This window comes from Colias eurytheme, chromosome 21 (genome assembly GCF_061535395.1).
Source record: "Colias eurytheme isolate Ceu_HAF_F1 chromosome 21, ilColEury1 Martin Lab GWU primary, whole genome shotgun sequence".
Lineage (NCBI taxonomy): Eukaryota > Metazoa > Arthropoda > Insecta > Lepidoptera > Pieridae > Colias > Colias eurytheme.
The window spans coordinates 1,195,668-1,219,018 of NC_143000.1; the positions used below are offsets into that span (position 1 = coordinate 1,195,668).

The 23,351-nt window shown below is 35.6% G+C and overlaps 1 protein-coding gene across 2 annotated transcripts in view; it reads left to right on the forward strand.

Moving 5' to 3' along the window:
• The window catches only part of LOC149898897 (cholesterol transporter ABCA5-like), a 62,059-nt gene that overhangs the window by 23,979 nt on the left and 14,729 nt on the right, over positions 1 to 23,351 (forward strand). For both annotated transcript variants that reach the window (XM_090114184.1, XM_090114185.1), the window contains exons 3-19: positions 1,280 to 1,459; positions 2,988 to 3,160; positions 4,235 to 4,472; positions 4,990 to 5,216; positions 5,656 to 5,734; positions 5,847 to 5,954; positions 6,445 to 6,588; positions 7,536 to 7,686; positions 8,445 to 8,583; positions 9,035 to 9,265; positions 9,904 to 10,018; positions 18,184 to 18,333; positions 18,708 to 18,875; positions 19,234 to 19,309; positions 19,908 to 20,084; positions 20,712 to 20,884; positions 21,333 to 21,428. In XM_090114184.1, the coding sequence (XP_089970310.1) occupies positions 1,280 to 1,459; positions 2,988 to 3,160; positions 4,235 to 4,472; positions 4,990 to 5,216; positions 5,656 to 5,734; positions 5,847 to 5,954; positions 6,445 to 6,588; positions 7,536 to 7,686; positions 8,445 to 8,583; positions 9,035 to 9,265; positions 9,904 to 10,018; positions 18,184 to 18,333; positions 18,708 to 18,875; positions 19,234 to 19,309; positions 19,908 to 20,084; positions 20,712 to 20,884; positions 21,333 to 21,428 (2,625 nt within the window). The remainder of the gene's footprint in view (positions 1 to 1,279; positions 1,460 to 2,987; positions 3,161 to 4,234; positions 4,473 to 4,989; positions 5,217 to 5,655; positions 5,735 to 5,846; positions 5,955 to 6,444; positions 6,589 to 7,535; positions 7,687 to 8,444; positions 8,584 to 9,034; positions 9,266 to 9,903; positions 10,019 to 18,183; positions 18,334 to 18,707; positions 18,876 to 19,233; positions 19,310 to 19,907; positions 20,085 to 20,711; positions 20,885 to 21,332; positions 21,429 to 23,351) is intronic.

Consider the following 23,351-nt stretch of genomic DNA (forward strand, 5'->3'; position numbering starts at 1 on the left):
TAGCAGTAGTTTTTTGTTAATAAATATTTTTGAATTACGTTACAGGACCTTTATTAAAAAAGTTATATATTTTGGATCGAAGTTCCTTATCGCACGGTACACTGGGCTGAGGACGAGTTTCACGAAACGACACTTTTGCTGTAACAAAAGATATTTTTTTAACTATACAAGGTGTCCCACTATTGGTATACTAAGTGCGAAGGGACTTGTAGTTTTGCATACACTGATCACGTAAAAAATACTTAAACAACAAAATTACATCAAAAAAGTTTTGCTAAATTTTTCCTGAAAATCCATGTTTTCTCTCTAACTTCGCAGCCGGCATATACCGCTTCGCTAATGTAAGCTAAGTAATTTTGACTATGAAAACATAATCTTAAACGATAGTTCACGAGCTGGTAGCAAAGCTGGGCGGGTTGCTTGTTAACATAGAGTTTTAAGAATTCATCTATTTGAAAAAAAATGCGTCTGAAATTTTATGTATAAGTATTTTTACGTACTTAGCGTATGCAAAACTATAACCTCGTTTGAGCTTAGTATATCAACAGTGGGACACCCGGTTTATACGTAGGCTTTAACGTAGGTATGATCTGAATATTTATCATATATCCTAGGACCTAGACGAGCCGTGTAGGGAGGATGTACGAAAGAACTTCAACCGTTTTTACCCTGCACTTAAGTTGATTAAATTCTGCTCTGCTACTAATACTCTATTTACTCTCGTACAGATGAGATAAAATCTGATATTTATCTTTTCGTGCTAGCAAAAATTTGTTACTTCTTTTCTTTATGTCATTAAAGAAATTAGTTATTGTTAACGAATATGAACTATTCTTTAACTAAGATAACATTTAACTATTCGTACTAATCTTTTCTTCGACGAACTATATGATATGTCCATAAATATTTATTTGACTACTTGATGTGGCTTTTGGCCCGCAGTTTTTCTCGCATTGCTTCTTTCCTATTTGAATTAGCGTAGTTAATGATACCTATATGTATTTCTTCGATAAATGGGCTATTTACCAATTACCACTGAAATAAAATTTCAATAGTTTCGTAGTTCCTAAGATTAACGCTTTCAACCAAACAAACAAACTCTTGAATATATTAAATATTTTGGATAGATCATTTAATTTAATTAAGCTTTTATTCGTGCTAACATAATAGTTCTTTCGAGTTAGTTGAAACATGAATGAATGATTGAAAATTGATCTATTATAATATTATAAACATTTATTTAACTACTTTTCTAACTGAGCTACTTATTTTTATTCAGGAAGTACTGGTTCCTCTTTATTCCCTGGGGGTGCTGATCTTCCTCAAGATGCTGGTGCCGAACCCCAACTTTCCTGAAGTGAAGAAGCCGGGCCGCCTCCTTCGGATCCATCATGATGCAGTGTCTGACAACCACGTGGTGGCAGTAGTGGCAGACTGGTATAACAGTAATGGGACATTGGTGAGTTGATCTTAAAAGTCAAACTCAAAAGTTTTTGATTCATGTAAACTTTAAACTTAACTTAAAAGAAGGTAGTTTTGAAAAATGACTATTTTCTCCCTTCATGCCCAACTACCAGATTCAGAATATCGCTTCTTCTGAGAAGAATCGGCAGAATAGTTAAACATACATTATTACTTAAATATATTTCAACATAATTTTTAGAAAAGACGTATTATTTACGTTCCGAACATATCATCCCCATAGAAACATCTAAATCTAATATAAACCATCTAATAATCTTACAAACTAAAGAAGAACTATAATAATCTACGACGAACTAACACATTATAGTAGGGGAGCCCAGGATGCTAAATGTGGATTTACTCGAGCGTCACGGGAACCTATTAGAATTGGTAGATTAGACCATAGCGAGAAAAAAAGGTCCTATAATGTTTTCACTTTAAGCGGTGGGGAAGGGTTTTTTGATTTTTTTTAATTTAAAAAAGAAAAAAATTGGCTTGGAAATACTCAAGCGCGTTAGATATTGATATTTTGCATGCTCCAGGACGTCACTGAAAAAAATTATACGTTAATCTGACGATTTAAGTGGCGATTTAATCGCTATGAAGAAAGGGTAAAAAATTAAAGTAATATTATTCGAGCGCGTCAGATTAATATATGGGGGGGTTAATTACAATATAAGAAGTCCCCATTTCGCTAATCTGACGATTCGAGCTCAACCTTAGGGAATTATGGATTATTCAAATTTTCCAGCGGGGCCCCTGAGCGCACCCACCAACCATAACTGCTCATATTGACTAGAGGTACTAATGAATAGCTAAGGTACCGTCCCTTATAGTAATCTGACGCGCTCGAGTAAATCCCAAAATCCCCTCTTGGGCTCCCCTACTATTATTACTAGACTTCGATTATAAGTATGATTGAATCGTCTAAATACAGAATGTTTAATGTTTTCCACGTTTGAACTTATCCTTGAGTGAAGAAACTGTATTTGTTACAGATTATAATTGAACAAAAACAAACTCATTCTTGTCATAATGATCTCATTATTCATCAACATATTTTTTTCAAGCGACTTCCTACTGATGAAATATGCATAAATTTTTGATAGCCTTCCATATAAGAAAAAGTTTGAGCATAGGCATAGAGATTCGATCACCTATGGAGACAAAGAAAAAAATTTTCTTAACCCAACACTAATTTTTCGTAAAATAAAAATAGATCGCCATTCCTATTTTTTTGTATAAAACATATTCAACTTTTTGAAGTGAAAACTTCTTTAGCGGCGTTGGGTATAAAATCTTAAACTCGCGTCAGGACACGTGGCCTGATCGAAAAAGCGTAAGACGGATGTTTTTTTTTTTTAGCCCTTATATTCCATGCGTAAGACGGATACCATTCCAAAATATCAAACATGCTGAACGTTAATAATCAAGTTTTCACTTCTGCCGGCACTCCCGGAGTGCAACCCGTCTTTTTTTATTTGTTGCATAATTCCAAGTCTAACCTAACACACAATTTCCAGGCTTTTCTAGACGAAGTGAACGTAATGCTAACTGACTCTGGACAGCATCCAATTACTTGGATCAGGTACAACGATACAACAGAGCTGGATGATGCCTACCACGGGGATGCTAAGAGGTTCCCGCTGGCTGTCATCTTTCATACTGATCCTAGTCTTTATGGCGAACCATTAAGGTAAACATGTTCATTTCGTTTAAATCTTGTAAGATCCTACTAATATTATAAATGCGAAAGTTTGTGAGGATGGATGTGTGTTTGTTACTCTTTTACGCAAATACTACTGAACCGATTACAATCAAATTTAGCACACGTATAGAGGGTAACTTGGATTAACACTTAAAATAGGTTTTATCCCGGAACCACGGGAACGGGAACTATGCGGATTTTTCTTTAAAACGCAGGCGAAGCCGCAAGCGGAAAAACAGAAAAGTAACGAATACATTTTACCATCTACGTCATCTTTACAGTACGTTGTACACGATTTTCAAATTGTCCTTTAAAATATTTCTGTCTATAAGTAGCAAGTATAGGCATAGGATAATTTTCAAATTAATATCTGCTACAGCTTTTTCAAACAAATATTTGAAGTCACTGGTTGTTAGAGTTCTTTATTTTGTTTTGTAATTCACTGAAGATTGAAGTAATAAGTTCTCATTCCAACTTTATCTTACCAGAGAAAAGAATGCCTAACCTTTTACATTTACTCCTTAGTTCAAATACTTTGTTATCATTTTTGCTTTTGTTTCGTTTTTGTATAAAAAATTTTTTCTTGTTCTTGTATATTCTTCTGAGATGTTGCAGTTTAATGATGTTTTTTTTTCTTATAATAGTCAAATTCACCCAAAAAAATGGTTCTCATCCTTATGACTTCAAAAAATTGGTATAATATAATTTATGCTTGGTATTGTTACCTCTTGATGGAATTGCATTTTATGGTTAAGATTTATTCAAAAAACACACAATTCACTAGTTCCACATTTATTTCGATTTTTATTGAAAAAAAACTACATTATAGTTATATTATTGGCCACTAGCGGTCCGCCCTGGCTTCGCCCGTGGTACATATTTCGCAATAAAATGTAGCCTATGTTCTTTCTCAGGGTCTATAGATTATCTGTGCCAAATTTCATCAAAATCGGTCCAGTAGTTTATGCGTGAAAACCATACATACATACATACAAACCTTTCCTCTTTATAATATTAGATAAAGATAAAGCTTACATCGTCACCAATATTGTCAATTTCCAGATACACAATACGAACCAATCCATCCAAAGACGGTGGCACACCATCTACACGAACATTGACAACTTCTCCAGCAAAATGTCGAGATCGAACCAACACAGATTGGTCCACAGACTGGTCCCGTGGGGGGCAATTGATACCATTATCAGAGATGCATAGAGAGGACACCTGTCCTGTGTTACAGTATTACTATACTGGGTTCCTGGCGTTGCAGACGCTAATAGACTATGTCAAAATAAAGGTAAGACTTCAGGTAGAAAGTACCGTATAGGTAGATCCGGCTCGAAGGACCACTAAATTTACGAGCCCTTGCTGGAAGTGTACATTTAAATTGTTTATTTTGGACAGGGACAGACGATAAGTGAAAAACTTGTAACGTTTTTGTACATTATTATCTGTTGTAACAAGTCGAATGATAAGAATGCAATGGCAAGCAAGTTTTGTCATGCACACAACAACGCATCGTATTTGTTACGGTTAAATCGATTTATAATTGTACAGAACATGCAAAATTAAATATCTTATTTAACAAACTTGCATCGAATATACTTTTTCAATCAAGCAACCAAAATCAAAAAAGTCGTTTCATAATCACATTCATAGAATTCGTAATATAGACGTGGAGTAGATGTATAAGCTTAACAATCTCTTTTTCCTAAACATTTACTTTTACCTTAGACTTTTACATTATATTTAGGTATAACGGCAAGTTACAAAATGTATTATGAAACTTTTATAAAATCAACTATAATTTTCAGCTGGACACTGGCCAAGAATTCCTGCCCCCAAGAGTAGATCTACTCCAATTCCCCAAACGCCAGCACACCGGTGATTGGCTGGTGATCTTCCGGGTGATCATGCCGATGTACATGGTGATGACGCTGTCGCAGTTCATCACCTATCTCCTGATGCTGGTGGTGGGGGAGAAGGAGAAGAAGATCAGGGAAGGCATGCGGATTATGGGCTTGAAGGATTCGGTGTACTGGTAAGTTCTGAAGGAAGGGAAGATTTTTAGCTGAGTTAAAATGACATTTATTAATTTCAATATAATTTACTAGCGGTCCGCCCCGGCTTCGCCCGTGGTACCTACATGTTTAAACTATCCTATCTCTCAAGTTGGATCGAACTGCACATGGTGTGCGAATTTTATTATAATCGGTTAAGTGGTTTAGGAGTCCATTGAGGACAAACATTGTGACACGAGATTTATATATATTAAAAGAAGAAGACTATTATAATATTTTGAAACACAGTAGTGAGAATAAAGATCAATATACGTATATTGATTGTTAAGTTTTTTTCATTACTTTCTAGGTTCTTTCATTCGTAAATATTGAAATATACGAAAGTATTAAAGGCAATGTATTGTCTTTCTCTTATTTTTCGATGATAATAGTTCGTAAAATAAATTTTTATTTTTTCAGGGGTTCCTGGTTTTTAATCTACGCGGTTTTTGTTACAATATTGTCTATTGTGAGCACAGTTCTCTTGTTCACTTTAAAGGTAAGTTATTTTGTCATTAAATCTCTTGTTATATTAATTTAAGGTGCTTATTTAATAGTAATAATTAATGAATCAATAACCTAATCATTATTATGTTTTTTTTGTTTTGCAGGTATTTCAACACTCGTCTTATATCCTGATATTCCTTCTGATGCTGCTGTTTGGATTCACTATTATTACCTTCGCGTTTATGTTGACTCCTTTCTTCGATAAAGCCAGAGTAAGTACCTATAAAATGAAACAGAGCTTATGCGATTGCTTGTAATTTTAAAATAACGTCCTTTTCAATGTGAAGGCTGACAGTTGTATTTTCATATTTTTAAGCTATTGCATAGCTTCTATCGCGGGCCTTGAGCGCGGGGACCGAATTCAGAAATTCCGTAACGAAAAAACCTCACGCTCCCCACTCCGACGGGCGCGGAGGTGTGGCTTGAAGGCATAGCATGCAATAGCTTTACCGCGGCAGTCCCCGAGTGACACACGTCTTTTTTTACTTGTGTTTGATGATGAAAATTTTATTTCAACTGAAATTTAAAAAAAGACATAGGGTAGGATTGTCACCAGGTTGTACAATTAATGGAAGAAAAGGAAAGACGATAAATAAGGGCATTTCTAATAGACAATACTTATCTATCTTTAATTCCAAATTTACTTTCAAATTATACACCTAACAAATAATTCACAATTCTAATAGATCACACTTTTTCCAGACCGCAGGTATCCTAGGCAGTTTTGCCGTCAACCTGATGTCGGGGCTGTACTTCATCCAAGTGTTTGTGTCCAACGCGGATTCCCTCGCCTTCTGGTTCCTGTCCCTCATCAGCTCGAGTTGTTATGCTTTGGCTATGGATAAGGTAATTGATTGCTTACATCTTCATTCTTTATAGCTTATATTAAGTTTGAAAGCATGGTTTATAAATGAGAAAATTTCAAAGAATGTAAAAATTTCGATCGGGATTCGAAACCGCATCTTTTTGACACGCCATGCCGGGGCATCACTTTAAAAATAAATATTTTATTGGCATAAACATTATTTCTTTCTTTCTTCTTTCAACATACATATTCGTCCCCTTAAAGTTAAAAGTTATTTGAAGTGAAAACTTCTTTAGCGGCGTTGAGCACTTTTTCTGTAATGGGTATAAAATCTTAAACTCGCGTCAGGACACGTGACCTGATCGAAAAAGCGTTAAGACGGATACCATTCCAAAATATCAAACATGCTCAACGTTAATAATCAAGCCATGGACGTATAAAAAAAGACGGACGGTATATCGCCTAAACATTGAGTGAAGCCTAGTAATGGCGGCAAAACATCCATGTGTGTGTGCCATGTTGCCATGGCAACAGCTGTCCTGTTGACAATGGCGGCTGTATTTTTTTCTATAAATTTTGCCGTAATAATTTTGTAATTAAAACATAAAAGAAATAACTTGCTTCCCTGTGGAATGTAATCCCTCGTGTTTTGTTATTTAAAATTGTACTGTTGCGACACCATTTAACCACGCAAGACGGCATTTTAAATATTTTTTGTGAAACAGTGACGCAGTTAATCAGTCGGTAGTTCACGACGTAATGGCGGCCGACTAGCTTACTATGGTGAGAGTGTGTGCGTGTTTATTGTCTTTACACGATCGCTAGCTTACTATGGTGGCTTCACGTTGTTTATTCGTAATACGGCGTCCGTCTTTTTTTATACGTCCATGAATCAAGCTTTCACTTTTGCCGGCACTCCCGGAGTGAAACCCGTCTTTTTTTTATTTTTATTTTATTGTTATGATTATTAAAACATACAATCTTTCAGGCTTTAGTACTAGACATGGCGGGAGTGGGAGTGACCTGGGAGAACTTGTGGAGTGGGCCCGGAGTGCCCTTCGGAGGGAGCCTCATCATGATGGCCATAGATACTGTTATCTATGCCTTCACAGCGTATTGGTTGGACGCTGTTATACCTAGTAAGTAAATTAAAATGACGATGAAGTGGATAAGATGAAAAAAGTATTATTGTCGTGCCTATTTGTTTTAATTAATTAATTTAATTTAAATAAAAAAATATTGATTGTTTATGATTCATCGCTTTATTCCCGCAGTTGTGCTTGTATATTACTTACTTTTTAGCCGTGGAATTAAAAATGAGCAATATTCTGACGTCATATCACCGTTAAAAGTAGTTCCTCATAATATCATTTTCCAATGCCTTTATTAGATACTAGCTTTCCGCCTGCGGCTTCGCCCGCGTTTTCAAAGAAAAACCCGCATAGTTCCCGTTCCCGTGGGATTTCCGGGATAAAACCTAGCCTATGTTACTCGTGGATAATGTAGCTTTCGAATGGTGAAAGAATTTTTAAAATCGGTTCAGTAGTTTATGAGCCTATTCATTACAATCAAACAAACAAAGTTTTCCTCTTTATAATATTAGTGTAGATAAGCGATGATGCCAATTTCCAATTGCCAATAATCGTTTTCAGATATTTAACACATGGCAAGTTACTTCTAAACCGTTTTAGCGATAACGCAGCCAAAATATACACGAATAGAATTCATAAAGTAGTTAAGTTACCATAATATGTGTATAATATACTATTTAATTTGCATTGCTCCTAATAAGATGATATTCTTATCTTATTCTTATTCTTCTTTCGTAGTATCTAGAGTCTAGCCAATCATCCTAATGTATTTATTGTTAAAAATATTAATATCCTTTTTACTCCAGGTGAATACGGCATTAAGCAGAAGCCCTGGTTCTGTCTGCTCCCTTCCTTCTGGCTCGGCAGCCGGCGAGGAAGGGTTTCTGCTGTTCACTTCCATTCTAATGGTGATGCGCATAATAAGGATATTGAACCAGTGCCTAAGTGAGTTATTTGTTCATGTATTTAAGTTTTAAAATGATTAACGACTTCCCGTTCATCGTAACGATTTTGTGTTATAGAGAAACTGTTATGTGGATCATGTAGACTGTAGAACATTTCATTTATTATGTGACGGATACTTTGATATTTAATATACTTTGTTGATCAGATAATAATATGTATAATCAATTCACAATATTTCTTCGCGCTAAGGAAATTCCTGCTAAATAAAATACACAGTTTGCACGATAATTTGTTTTATAAGCTTTTCTTGCAAGAAAAAGATTCCAAAAAATGCTGAAGAGTAGAGCTACAAAGCTAGTAATATTTATAGGTGTTAAATGAAATTAAAACATTTCACTTGAAATATGAGTATAAGAATTGCAATATCAAATTGAACACAACTTACTTTTCATGGAATTATGTTTTATTTTTAACTTTCATAACATTTTAGAGAACTACAAGACAAAGAAGCGATCAGGATCGTTGGTCTCCAGAAATCCTTCCGGCATTGCCGCAAACCAGAGATCAAAGCCATCGACGGAATAGACCTCAGCATCTACGAGGGGCAGATCACAGCTGTTCTGGGGCACAATGGTGCAGGGAAATCTACACTGTTCAATATATTGACTGGATTAACTGCCCCTACTGCTGGCACCGCTTATGTGTATGGATTGGATGTTAGGTGAGGAAATATTTAAAAAAAGACGGGTTGCACTCCGGGAGTGCCGGCAGAAGTGAAAACTTGATTATTAACATTGAGCATGTTTGATATTTTGGAATTGTATCCGTCTTACGCTTTTTCGATCAGGTCACGTGTCCTGACGCGAGTTTAAGATTTTATACCCATTACAGAAAAAGTGCTCAACGCCGCTAAAGAAGTTTTCACTTCAAAAAAATAGCTAGTGTAATGTGAAATTGATTTTAAGGGGAAGATGGGTTTTCTTTACATTTTTAAGTTTAAATAACACTACATGCTTCTGCTTCAGTTTTAAGAAGCAACAATATCATCAATGTTAAAAAAATGGGCGATGATAATAATATTATGTACTTTAAATTTTAACTTTTGTCTTTATTTTAAGATTAAGTGAATTTTATTGAACATTATAATTATTATCTGTTACAGTTTTATTTTCAAAATAACTTTTGGTAAATGTTTGTCATTTAAAACTATCTGATAATACGACATGGGACGGTCTAATAACTATTTTCGGGTTATTTGGTCTAGTGTATCACACATATATTTATTGAAATTAATTCTAAATATGATGGTAGTATAATAAATAATTTTGATAATTTATTAAAATTAAAAAAAAATTGCAGAGATCCGAACGACATGCATGAAATCCGCCAAATGACAGGAGTTTGTCCTCAACAAGATGTTCTGTTCGATTTATTATCTGTGAAGGAACATTTGAAATTCTTCGCAGCTATAAAGGTATGTATGTATTATAAATTATCATGATGAAATAATATAAATTATTTTAAAAGGGTATACCAGAATACCCTTTTGTAGAAGTAGAAGTTTTTCACATTTCTGTATGAAAGAATTGAAGTACATAATATTGATGTTTTGCATTAAAACAAAACATGTATTATGTGTCGAATAAAACACACAGCGTTGGTGAAGAAAGCTGTCTATGAATCCTATATATCTCTATGAAAAAGGGTCACCTTACCGAATATCGATGGACTCACTAGCAAGAGCGCGTCCCTAGTATGTCATCTGTCATCGCCAATTTGATATCACCTTTGAAGCGCTGTCATCTGCCTCTGCCGGCATAGCATCTTCATCAGCAAGCAGTAAACTGCAACGCTGTGTGTTTTATTCGACACATAATACATGTTTTGTTTTAATGCAAAACATCAATATTATGTGTCTTTCTAAAACACACAGCGTTGGTGAAGATGTGTTTGATATCTGCTGGTGAAGAAAGACATACAAACGCTATGTTGAAAATAAATTATCTTGTTAATATTGTAATACCTAAGAGTATTAACAACTTAAATTTCATTCCTTTCAGAATGTTAAATGAACCTCTTGTATTGTAAAATAAAGTTATATTTTAAATTCTAAAAACAATACAAGGGGGTTATGTAGCAACAACAAAAATTGTTTTTCTTTCATGTAAGAACTAACCATATATCCTCTAAATTTTAAATTATTCTCCTCAGATAATCATAAGCCAATACTAATGAACTAAGTCTTAGAACCTAAGAACTGATTTATTATTTCTCTGTATCTTTGAAACAAATCAAAGTTCAAATAATAAGATAAAAATAACATTTTAAAAATTATAACTCAAAGGAAGATCAATGTCATCAAGGATAAACAATGGAGCCTCTAAGGCTAAATACTACAGTAAATAACATCTGTATATAAAATAACTATAATACCAATGTTAACACAACTGTACCTTAAGCTTTAACCCTTATTAAAACGCTGGGAGCTATACTTCCCACGTCTCAGATTGAAGTAAATCGTGTTTTATTTTTATATGCTTAAACCTAATGCAGTGTAATATTTATCTACGCAATCTTAACATTTCAGAAAACTTTTTTTCATGGAAACACTTTTCAGAGAATTATTACATGTCATGGTAAACACACGTCAAAGTCAGGTGACGTGATTTTGCAGCCGAAAACGACCGTTATTTTTTAGTTTTTGGTGTAGTGCTCAAAAAAAATTAGATAAGTAGATTTGAGTTCTAGCTATGTAAACTAGACTATATTACGGTTGCGTGAAACGTAAAAATATGCCCAGAATCTTTCGTTTATACCTTGGTAGAGTCGATTGAAATTAAGTCTTTAAGTGGGAAGATATCATCCCAGTGTTCGTCACTGCACACGACATTCGGAAATTCTATATATAAAATCTGTGTGTCTAAAAAATCTTTTTTAGTTGGTATAAGCAACTTATTTATTGTTATTCGTTATTTCCTGATCAGATAATTAGAAATCTTAATTCAATACATTAGTATTTACCTATTGTTTTTATTTTGTTTTAGAAAAATGCCATTTTTATGTTGAACTCATTCATTTTTCAATTCCCGAATTCTTCCCTCAGTAAAATAAACTTGCATTGATGAGTACTTTCACCTCCTTTATTAAAAAACTTGATCTTTATAATTTTTTACGATAACATTAAATTCACAAGTGGAGTCAGGGCAACTAACTAGTGTTTTAAAATATTGATGTCTGGAGTGGACACTGGGAGCTATAGTTCCCACCTATCCAAACTTTTTACAAGAGAGAACAGATGACGGGATATATACTTCCCACCGAAAAAAGGGTACTTCCCCCCCACTAACCCCTTTTTTGTGTGTATTTTTGAAATCTACGACCCAAAATTACCCAGGAACGTATCTTACTTTTTTGTTAGCTCCTCCACAGCCTCGCGTTTGAATAAGGGTTAAGCATGTTTGTTACACATTGATCATTACTTGGATCTTAAATCAATTACAATTAATTAAATAATTAATTAAACAGTTTAAGGTTACCTTAAAGTAAACCAGACTCACTGGCACTGGCTAAATTGACTGATTGACAGTAAAACTTTATAAAGGACTGTATGGTCCTTCCATTGCCTCAACAGGTTGGTGCCCTTACCACCTTCTTGAAGCCACTGCTGGACAGGGTTGCTACTGTCTTTAAGATCTGGAAGGACCTATCTAGCCAGACATAAAGGTTTGTGTTGCAAGCTTAAAGGGTCCGCCCCTCTATAGATAAGAATCAATTATCTACTTTTAAGACTGAAAATCAGTCCTTTGTTACTTGAACCAACCTTTCCACATGGGTCACTGGGCATATTTATGTGTCTGGTTGTCCTCACAACCGACCCCTGATGGATAATACATATGTTGTTGTATCCATTTTATATCCAAATTCAGGTCAGGTTATAATCTTATTTTGCTGCGATAAAAAAACTCTATTTTGAGATCTTCAGAAGTCATGTTCATGTCATGAGCTTCTCGGCCTGACCCCAGTAATAGCATAAGAGCTCCTGAGAGAATAGGGTCAGCTTGCTTATTATAGACCTAGGCTAATTAAAATTAATTAATTTAATTTAATTAGCTAAATAGAATCTCTGTGTACTAGATTACATGCATTCTTCTTTTTTTTTTTCTTTTTTTTTGCATTATGAAAGTCACCTCCTGCTTGGAGGATCATATGTTGGCACTGTGGAGGGGCACCACTACCTAACTGCTCTTTCTCCTTTGCTCTACAATGGGCTTTTTTCTCCCCCCCCCCCCTTTTCTGACTGAGCAGTTGGGGGGTAAGGCCATTCACCAATGGTCTGAGTGCTCCTGACTTCCGGGTCAATAACCATATATAACCATAATAGTCAATAACCATAAGCCATCTTTAGGCGCTTGACATCGAGTTGCGGAGAAATGCCCGTATATTATTATTATTTCTTATATTAACCATAAGCCACCCTTGGGTGCTATGTATCTGCCCGGGTCCCGGGGTGCGAGGTGCGCTAGTACACTTGGAGGATTATCCTTGGAAGGGAATATTCAGCCTAGGCGTCAGCTCCATCGACGACTGCAGATGTCGCATAATTCGAAGCAGGCTTTGGCAAATATGCCCTGGCACTAAAGCACCTCTTTGGATAGCGGAATGGACCATATCAGGAGCCTCCGAAATATATTTCCTGTTGTACAAGGTAGGAGAAGCCACTCCGGTACAGGTAGATTTCTTGAGAGGCAATCTAAATCAAAAGCCATTTAGGCGTCCTGGAAGCGTGCCAAGAGTTATTCTCAACTTCTCATCTAGGTACAGTTACTCAGTTGTGAGGGCTAAGAGAGTTAGCAACCTTTGTATGTGGGCGACCAAAGTCTGATTGGTTGCTTGGGCTACAGGATGTGCGCCCCTTTCAATCTACTCAGAAGCATTTTTATTGCATACCTATGGTACACTACATATAAGTCAGAAATTCTAAGGCCAAGTCCCCTGCTTCCCTCTCCATTTCTCTGACAGGTAAGTACTGTTCAGATGTCCTACTCAGCCCGCATCCGCGGTATCTGTAGTTAGGAAGTGACAAACTTGTTCTTTTACAAAGACTATGACATTTCTGTGTATGTTGTCTTTTCCACAGCTCGTAAGTCTTGTGTAGCATGTAGAGGGAAAGCCTTTCTCTCTTGGTCTGCTGTGCGCGAAACTCTAGAGAAATACCTGGAGGCGACAACTGTACAGTCCTCTCAGTGTTAGATGTCTAGAACTGTCTGCAACTCTTATTTAGTGCAAGACATGGTCCTCTTAATGACTACCACAGTATGCTCTATCTTTGAAGCTTTTGGGACTAGCAATAACACAGACATTTCTATACTATCACACATGAGGCACAAGTATCCAGGTTTACAATGTACATTTTGTAATTGATGTGCCAAACCTGCTTTCCCAAAATCTCTATGGTCTCCGGGACCTGTAAAGTTAATTGGAACAATCCTTGTAGACAAAAAGATAATTGTCTAACTAGAAGGCTGTGGCTCATTCTGTGGCTTTACTAAAATCTCCATGGTCTCCGAGACCTGTGAAGTTAAATTATTAGAATAATCCTGATAGTCTAACTAAATCAGAGGGCTGTGGCCCTTTTTGTGATTGGAGTGCCAATCAAGCTTTACCAATATCTCCATGGTCTTCGCGACCTGTGAAGTTGAATTGGAATAGTTCTGCCCATCAGGCTTTACCAAAACCTCCATGGTCTCCGCGACCTGTGAAGTTAAATTGGATTAGTCATGGTAGACCCAAAAGATAATTGTCCAACTAAACCAGAAGGCAATGGACTTTATGTGGCTGTAGTGCCAATCAAGCTTTTCCAAAATCCTCACAGTCTACAAGACCTGTGAAGTTAATTTTGTAACGGTCTCAATAGACCAAACTTAATAGCTTAAATAAAACAGAAAGAGGGCACCTCTAGCTTGTAGGGTCTCCGCGACCATTTGAAATGGCTGCAATATGCAGGCAGAAAATAGGCCAATGATGCCTGATTGTACAAGTCAATCCTGGCCTTGGAAGAATCTCATTACTGTTACCAATGATGTCTAATTTTACAAGCCAATCCTGGCTTTGTAAAAATTTAATTACCGTTATAACCTGTGATATGTATCAAAATAGGCTATTTGACAGTATAAAAAATAAATTACTTTTTTGTGTAATCCATATATATATAAGGTTTTTGAAGCGATTTAAATTAATAAATGATATAAATAATAACTTATTTATTTATAAATCGTCGAGAAAAAACATCATATTTTTTAAAATGACCACGTGACCGAAAACATCCATGATTGGCTGCATCTGCTATGACGTCACAGCGGCGTAAATAACAAGTGATCCCAACGTTTACTCACGTCGTTGCTGAATTTCGCTTTTGGTTTTGTTTCTTATATAACTTATTTCTTGTGATTCAAGGTGTCTGTAATCAGTTTTGTTCGTTATGTGTTATTTTTGTTTGTCATGGAACCTAATTTCGAAAAAGCAGACAGTAGAAATCTACCTAAAGTGGACGCTATAATTAGGAAATAATATTGTAATACTGTGCTATAATGGTTGGCATGTTCTTTAAAAACAACCAAGATTTTTATGCTCCTCAATTGAGAAATGTGAAAACAGCTACGTAAGTTAATATTTCAATCGTCATTCATTACCTTTTTAGTTAATTGTACCTACAAACATGAATCACAATAGCACAATAATTATGAAGTATACATTTTTTAGATTAAGTCCTTTATTTTTCATTTCAGCCATCCAGTTTATAGGATTGACGTGTTTGTATTGATTATTTTCAATATCAATACAAACACGTCATCATCAATTTATATATATCATTATCTTACCTCAAGCAGGTAAGTAATGAGACGATTTATACTATGTATTGCAAATAAAATAAACTGCCTACTAGGTATTCAACACCATACTTACATCGAAGTGGTCTTCACAAAAAAATATAACTGTTTTAATTGATATTGTAATATCTAATATCACTTGGATTTCTGCGAGCTAACTGCAACCACTTTCTATGCATTTTTATATCTTTTGGAGCACATATAAATAGTTTGTCAGGGGTTTTAATAGTTGTATTTCTGCATCCAGGAACTACACACCACCTATAAGAACTCATTTTCTGGTTTTTAAACATATTAACTTAATTATACTATAATTAAAACAAAAACGAACAATAAGTACTAGGAGCAAGTTGATGTTTACGCCGCTGTGACGTCACCATAGTCGCGAGACGCCATATTCTTCAAAATTGTGTTTTGGCGGCGTATTTGAATATCATGTTTTTATTTTCCATTTTCTCAATGAATAACTACAAAAAATTAAGAAACATGTGTTTTGTGTGCTCTATAAACGTATCTTAATAATTTGAGACAGTTATCAAAACCTTGTCAAATAGCCTATTACCTGGTTAATACCTAGGTGTTTAGGTGTCTCAGATTGAATATCAACCTGGCGGAGCCATCAGCTCTTATTGCCAGAAGCATATCTGAATGTAAGTATGGCATATATTTTTCTGTGTCTTTCTGGACACTCAGTTCTTTCAGCATAACCATACTAAGCTAATCATGGCTAAGGACGCCTTGTACATATTTTCAGTACATATTTTTGTAGAAGATACAAATAAAAAATACAAAGATTTTGGTTACTTTACTGTTGATATTATAAAAATTTTATCACGCCTGAGAATTTTAAGGCAAGCTCTTTCACTTAAGTAAGAAAGGAACTAGATAAACATCATTATCATCGGTAACATTATAAGCAAGAATGATATCATTCAACTGTTCGGGGATATGGTAAATATGGGTCCTTGATGATGATAACGTATATAAACATATCTACATCTCCTATTATGCAATGTCTATTTCTTATGATTTTTCAATACTTATTCAAATAAGTACCCATAGAATCAAAGCTTATTCTGGTATCAATTGACTATGAAAACACGCTCTTTATGTTAAGAATTATTTACCATAAACTAGGTAATCTCAACTTGTAGTAATCAGTACCTCATACTGAAAATTGTGTGAGACCGTTGTTCACATTATACATTCTATATCATATCTTAAGTAATGTAAAATCTATATGTGACATGTTTGATACATGATAGATATGTAAATTATATTATAATAGTTAATTAACAATTTCTTCTCTTTAGAATATTGTGATAGACAGGTTTTGTACCTATCTAAAATATAAGTACCTCTTAATTGTTTTGAACTAATTGTGTAGTAGTGGGCACTAAGTAGTAGGTACTCACTTTTGTTGAGGTAGTTACAATTGAACGGTCAAAGTGATTGAGATACCTCACTACCTGCTGCTGGGGCTCGTTAGTCCTAGGGGATCACGGTCGATTCCATAAACCTAAGTACCTTCTACCTAGGTAGCCTAACGATATCTCACAATTCTGGTTAAAAGCAATACTTGACACAGTAACCAATGTGCCTGTGTATGATAAATAAACCCGATGATAATATAGCGATCTCACTATAGGCATGCATTGTGTTTTATTACTAATTACCTACATCTAAATATTGATGTATTTGTGTCAAATACTGTGAAAATATGTATGCCACGTGTTGCATGGAATTCTATGCACGAGTCCGGACATGTTATGACAAGTCTGATTGTACTTACGGAATTTCTCGTCTCCCGGTCTCTTGGGCAGTGACGAACCATTGCTTCTCTCGTCCTCCGAGGACGAAAAAGAGTTCCCGCCACTATTATACATACCAAAGCACCGTTTTTCGAATTTTCTTCCGACAACGTGGTCTTTTGTGTTTCATATTGGAACTAATTCCGTTCCTAAACCAATTACTACTAAAATTTAACGCTTTATGTGTTTTATTCAGGTAAAAGTAACTTAATCTGATCACTTTTACTAGAGATAAATACTAATTATATTCTGCGCGATGTTATTGCGCACGAATTCATAAACGCTATGCCGGGCGCCGGCAGAGGCAGATGACAGCGCTTCAAAGGTGATGTCAAATTGGCGATGACAGATGACATACTAGGGACGCGCTCTTGCTAGTGAGGTGAAAGATCCATCGATATTCGGTAAGGTGACCCTTTTTCATAGAGATATATAGGATTCATAGACAGCTTTCTTCACCAACGCTGTGTGTTTTAGAAAGACACATAATAAATATAAGCGAACAATTAACTGAGTTGGTCGGGCATCCGCCCCGGAATGGCGCGAAGGATGCGGGTTCGAGTCCCGCCTCGTGATCGAATTTTTTCTATTCTTTATAAATTTATATTTATAAGCGAACAATTAACTATTCATTATTATTGTTTGTTTTCGAAGATACTGTAAGTGCTGTGCTAAAATACTAAGAAAAAAAAAGTTGTGTGGTTTTATGAAACCACGGTAAAAGTGAAACTTAGGCACATTAATTATCGGACGGTTCCGAACACTGCTTTATACCTACTCGGCAGCCGACCGTCACGCGACATGCGCTACACAGACCAAAAAGTTTGAGACGATGTAATAAAAGTTTCACTTTAAATACTATTTTTACAGTTATATTTAAAAGAAAATATTCCTGAAAACCAATATAACAATTTATTTATTACCTAATTACTTTTAATCAGGGTATACCAAGCAAGCGAATACCAGATGAGGTCCACAAAGCAGTATCCGAAGTGGGTCTTCTGGACCAAATGGACGTGTTCTCGAAGCATCTCTCTGGCGGGCAGAGACGGAGATTGAGTATAGCCATCGCTTTTATTGGTGATCCTAAGGTCAGTGAGGTTATTTATATTTAGTTAATGAAAAAACGTTGTTTGAAAAGAAATACCTGTAATTTTAATCGCAACATCAAAAAAAGGGAGATGTTGTTTTTTTTTTTTCAGGCAAAAAATTCCAATTACAATTATACATGCCAAAATAAAAACTTTGTATTATATTATCATTTCATTCAAGTTTCTATTAATATATCCAGTTTGGACTTGTCTGTCAGTTTCTGTGATATCTCATATTAGTAATAGTCATATCGTTAATACATATTCGTAATATGTGCAAAAATACTATTTTAAAATAGATAAAAGTTTAATATTTCAGAGATAACCATATCTAACATCATAATATATTGCAATGTTTTTTTCTTTCTTTTCAGATAATTATCCTCGACGAACCAACCGCGGGTGTAGATCCGGTATCAAGACGGAAAACATGGCGCATCTTACAGCGAGCGAAGCGTGGACGAGTTCTCTTACTGACCACGCATTTTATGGACGAAGCCGATATACTTGGGGATAGGAAAGCTGTTATTAGCAAGGGCAGGGTAAGGAAAATTGGTATTTATACATATTAGGGTTAAGAACTGTTTTGGCGTGAATTAGAGTATGCTTGAGCCTCTTACTGATCACGCACTTTATGGACGAAGCTGAAATACTTGGGGATAGGAAAGCTGTTATTAGCAAGGGCAGGGTAAGGAAAATTGGTCTTTATACATAGTAGGGTTAAGAACTATGTATATTGCAGTGGCTTATTGATAGGGGAAAACAATTGATTTGAATATTCGTTCTTGTTTGTTCTTATCTGTCCATTCAAAACAAACAAGTACAAATTAAAACTTAAATCTTTCCTCAGCAATATTTATTTTTAGGTTATGTAGAATTATATTTTTATTTTCTTTACAGGTTCGCTGTGCTGGCACTTCGTTGTTTTTAAAAAATAAATTTGGTATCGGATACCACTTAACACTGGTATTGGATGGTAAGTTTGATCTTCACTAATTTTAACTTTTATAACATTACTCGCATTAAAAACCACTCTTACAATATATTACAACTGTTATATTACTTAGATCTATTGATGTATGCACAACTTCCCCGCTACAAAACTTCTGTGCTAAAAAATTGCGGCGAGACGGCAGGGAACTATCCTAAATCCTACCACACTATCTCATAAATGTATCGACTTACAGTCTCTACCACAAAACTCTATCGACTACAAATTCCATCGAATTGCAAACTATTGACTCTACAACTATTGGTCGTCTCTAGCACAGATTTATACCTAGTTGAGGCGATCGTCGAGTTTGTATAATTTATGTCAATGTATTGTTAGGTACTCAATAAATGATTTTTATTTATTGAAGTGAAAACTTGTTTAGCGGCGTTGAGCACTTTTTCTGTAATGGGTATAAAATCTTAAACTCGCGTCAGGACACGTGACCTGATCGAAAAAGCGTAAGACGGATACCATTCCAAAATATCAAGCATGCTCAACGTTAATAATCAAGTTTTCACTTCTGCCGGCACTCCCCCAGTGCAACCCGTCTTTTTTTTATTTATTTACAACTCTACCACAGGCGCATGTCGTGAGAACCAAATCACTCGCCTGGTCCGCGGTCACGTGGGACGCGCAGAAAAAGCGCGGCGACACGGGCGGGAACTGTCCTATATTCTACCACATTACGCGGTTCATCTGTTCCCGCCGTTATTCCATGCGATAGAAACGGAGATACGGGAGAAGACTAATCGGTTGGGTGAGTATAATTTATATTTATTTATTCATTTATTTCAGGCAACAAATGTAATTACAGTTAAAGATCTTCTATCATCTGTGTTAATAAACAATTAAAATTGTGTGTGTGCCAAATTAAATGAAAATTGGTTCAGCAGTTTTTGCGTGAAGGAATAACAAACAAATAAACATACAAACTTCCTAATAATAGTAGGATTGTGTAGTGACTTGTTTAAAATGATCATTGAGTACATCATTTTTGTACCTTTTAAGCTATTGCATAGATTCTTTCGCGGGCCTTGAGCGCGGGGACCGAATCCAGAAATTCCGTAACGAAAAAAAACCTCACGCTCCCCACTCCGACGGGCGCGGAGGTGTGGCTTGAAGGCATAGCATGCAATAGCTTTACCGCGGCAGTCCCCGAGTGCCACACGTCTTTAATTTTTTTATAACATTATTTTATTATTTATTAGGTTTTGTCATAATGCGAATCTGCTCGACGTATTTTCTGATGTGATTATGTTTTCAATTTTAAGCACTAATAAACGCCTCGTTTAATATCTTTTGGACATAAAGAACAGAAATACTGTATATTATTTATCAAATGTGAATTTCATTGAATACAAATCAAATGCCCTTTTATCTCTAGGCATCACAAGTTACGGCGTATCAATGACAACATTAGAAGAAGTGTTCCTAAGTTTGGAAGGTGAAAATATCGAAGAAATGGAGTCCGTAGAAGGTGTATCTTCTGTGAAGTTGGTGCGAGCTCGAGCGTTATCCAGAAGTCTGTCGTTGCAAAGCAAAACTCTTAGCTACCAGGTGAGCTATTTATTAATAAATAATAAGTCAACATAATTATAAAAAAAAAACAACAAGGTATTTTTCTGGATGGACATGAAAAATATTCTATAATTGTTTATATGACTATAATTGTTTTATTTTCTAAACGACTCTATATCTCACGTTTTAGTTTTAGCCTAGTCTTGACCTCAACTTTATCGAAGCATTATATGTATTTAGTAAATATTTCCATATTTATTATTTCTTATAGGGGTTGGAAAAAAATTTAGTGTAACATTTTTTCGTTACGCGTGACATTTTTCCGTTACGCGCTTTCTTGTTTTTATCCCTACCACGCGTGATTGACGTATTTCTGTAAAGTTGCATATAGTAAATTATTTTTCGAAAAATAAGGTCATAAAGAAGTTTCACTTCTTACGTGTGTACATTAGTACACGCACACATTTTTTTTAATATAATTTTACAGGAACTAAATGATAAAGAGCAACAAAAAACGACGTCTCTAACTCCTCCCGCGTCCCACGCTCTTCACTCCACCACACATGGAGTCGAACATGTTAAGGTAAGATTAGTAAGTATTTGTATTGCCTATTGTAACTTTTATTAATAACTCAGGCCCCGGAATCACAGACACAATAGAAAATCTATTGTGTCGTGTACCGATCGGGCCGTTCTTATTTATTTATTTATTTATTTATTTATGCTTTATTGCTCAAGATAAATTACAAATTGAGACTTAACCTAGGATACATTGTAACAAACGGCGGCCTTATCGCTAAATAGCGATTTCTTCCAGACAACCGGTTGTGCAGAGAGATATTAAGTAAAGGATAGGAGTAGGGCAGAGCACAAATAAATATATACATACAAAAATAAAGTAAATAGGTAATAGTTAAAAAAAAAAAAAAGCAATAGATAAAATAATAACAGCATAATATACAAGCCACAAGAATGAGATAAATAATATACATATGTACACAAATAGATACATACATACATATGAGAAGAAGAATAATATATAATATTTCTATAAATATAAATGAGATATATATAAATGAACATAACTACTAGGGACATTGAGAAAGATAAAAATCACGAACCATATTTTTGAAAGTATTTACAGATTGAGCCTTCTTGATTGGATCCGGCAATGCATTCCATAGTTTGATTGCACGAACAGTGAAAGAGTTATCCAGAAAGTTTGTATGGTGCGCTGGCATTATTAATCGGAGCTTTTCCGATGAGCGGACAGAATCTCCGTTTTCTCCTCTGAACACGAAATTGTCCTTGAGATATTTCGGTGTTTTGGGGTTAAACAAAACTTGATATAAAAGTTGCAGCACGTGAGCATCCCGGCGAAATCGAATGGGTAGCCACTTGAGCTGAGAACGAAACTCAGAGACGTGGTCATATTTCCGTAGACCAAATATGAAGCGGATACAAAGGTTTTGGAGACGTTCGAGCTTATTTAATTGGTCTACGGTAATATTGACATAACTTACATCGGCGTAGTCAAGTATGGGTAAAAGGAGGGATTGTGCTAGCAGAATTTTGGTTGGGATGGGAAGAAAATTTTGAAGACGACGGAGTGAACCAGCAGTTGCATATACTTTCCTACATACCTCCTTTATATGAAAGCGCCACGAGAGAGTGTTGTCAAAGTAAACTCCAAGGTTCCTTACAGCCTCACTATAAGGAATAGGTGTGCCGTCGACTAAAATAGGAGGGAGATTCACCCAGATAACCCTCGCAATCAAAGAAGGACTGCCAACAATGATAACTTGAGTTTTTAAGGGATTCACTTGAAGACCATAATCCGAACTCCAAGTTACAATGCTGCTTAAGTCCTTGTTGACCGAAACGATTGCCTGGGGTAAATCATCAAGGGCAGATTGTGTATAGATTTGGAGATCGTCGGCATACATGTGGTAGTGGCACGTTAACCTGTTTGAGATAGTGTTGATAAATATTGAAAATAACAATGGAGACAGGACTCCGCCTTGCGGGACACCAGCACCAACATCACACCATGACGACTCAATCTCGTCTATACGTATACGCTGACGACGCCCATGTAAGTAACTGTAAAACCAGTCATTTACTGAAGCCGATATATTTAAAGAACTTAATATGCTCAGCAGTATATCAAAGTCGACAGTGTTAAATGCATTGCTGAAGTCCAATAATGTTAGAACCGTGAGCTTTTTATTATCCATTCCATGACGAATATCGTCGGTTATTTTAACAAGTGCAGTGGCCGTACTATGACCGGATCGGAAACCGGATTGGAAGGGATTAAGAAGATCGTGTAGGTTTAAGAATCTATGTAGCTGTTCATACACTAACTTTTCAAGGATTTTAGATAGGAAAGGCAGGATAGAAATGGGACGATAATCGGAAAAGGAAGATGGATTTATTTTCTTAGGTAAAGGGATAAGGTGGGAGTCTTTCCAGGACTTAGGAAAAGTACTAGTGGATAGGGAAT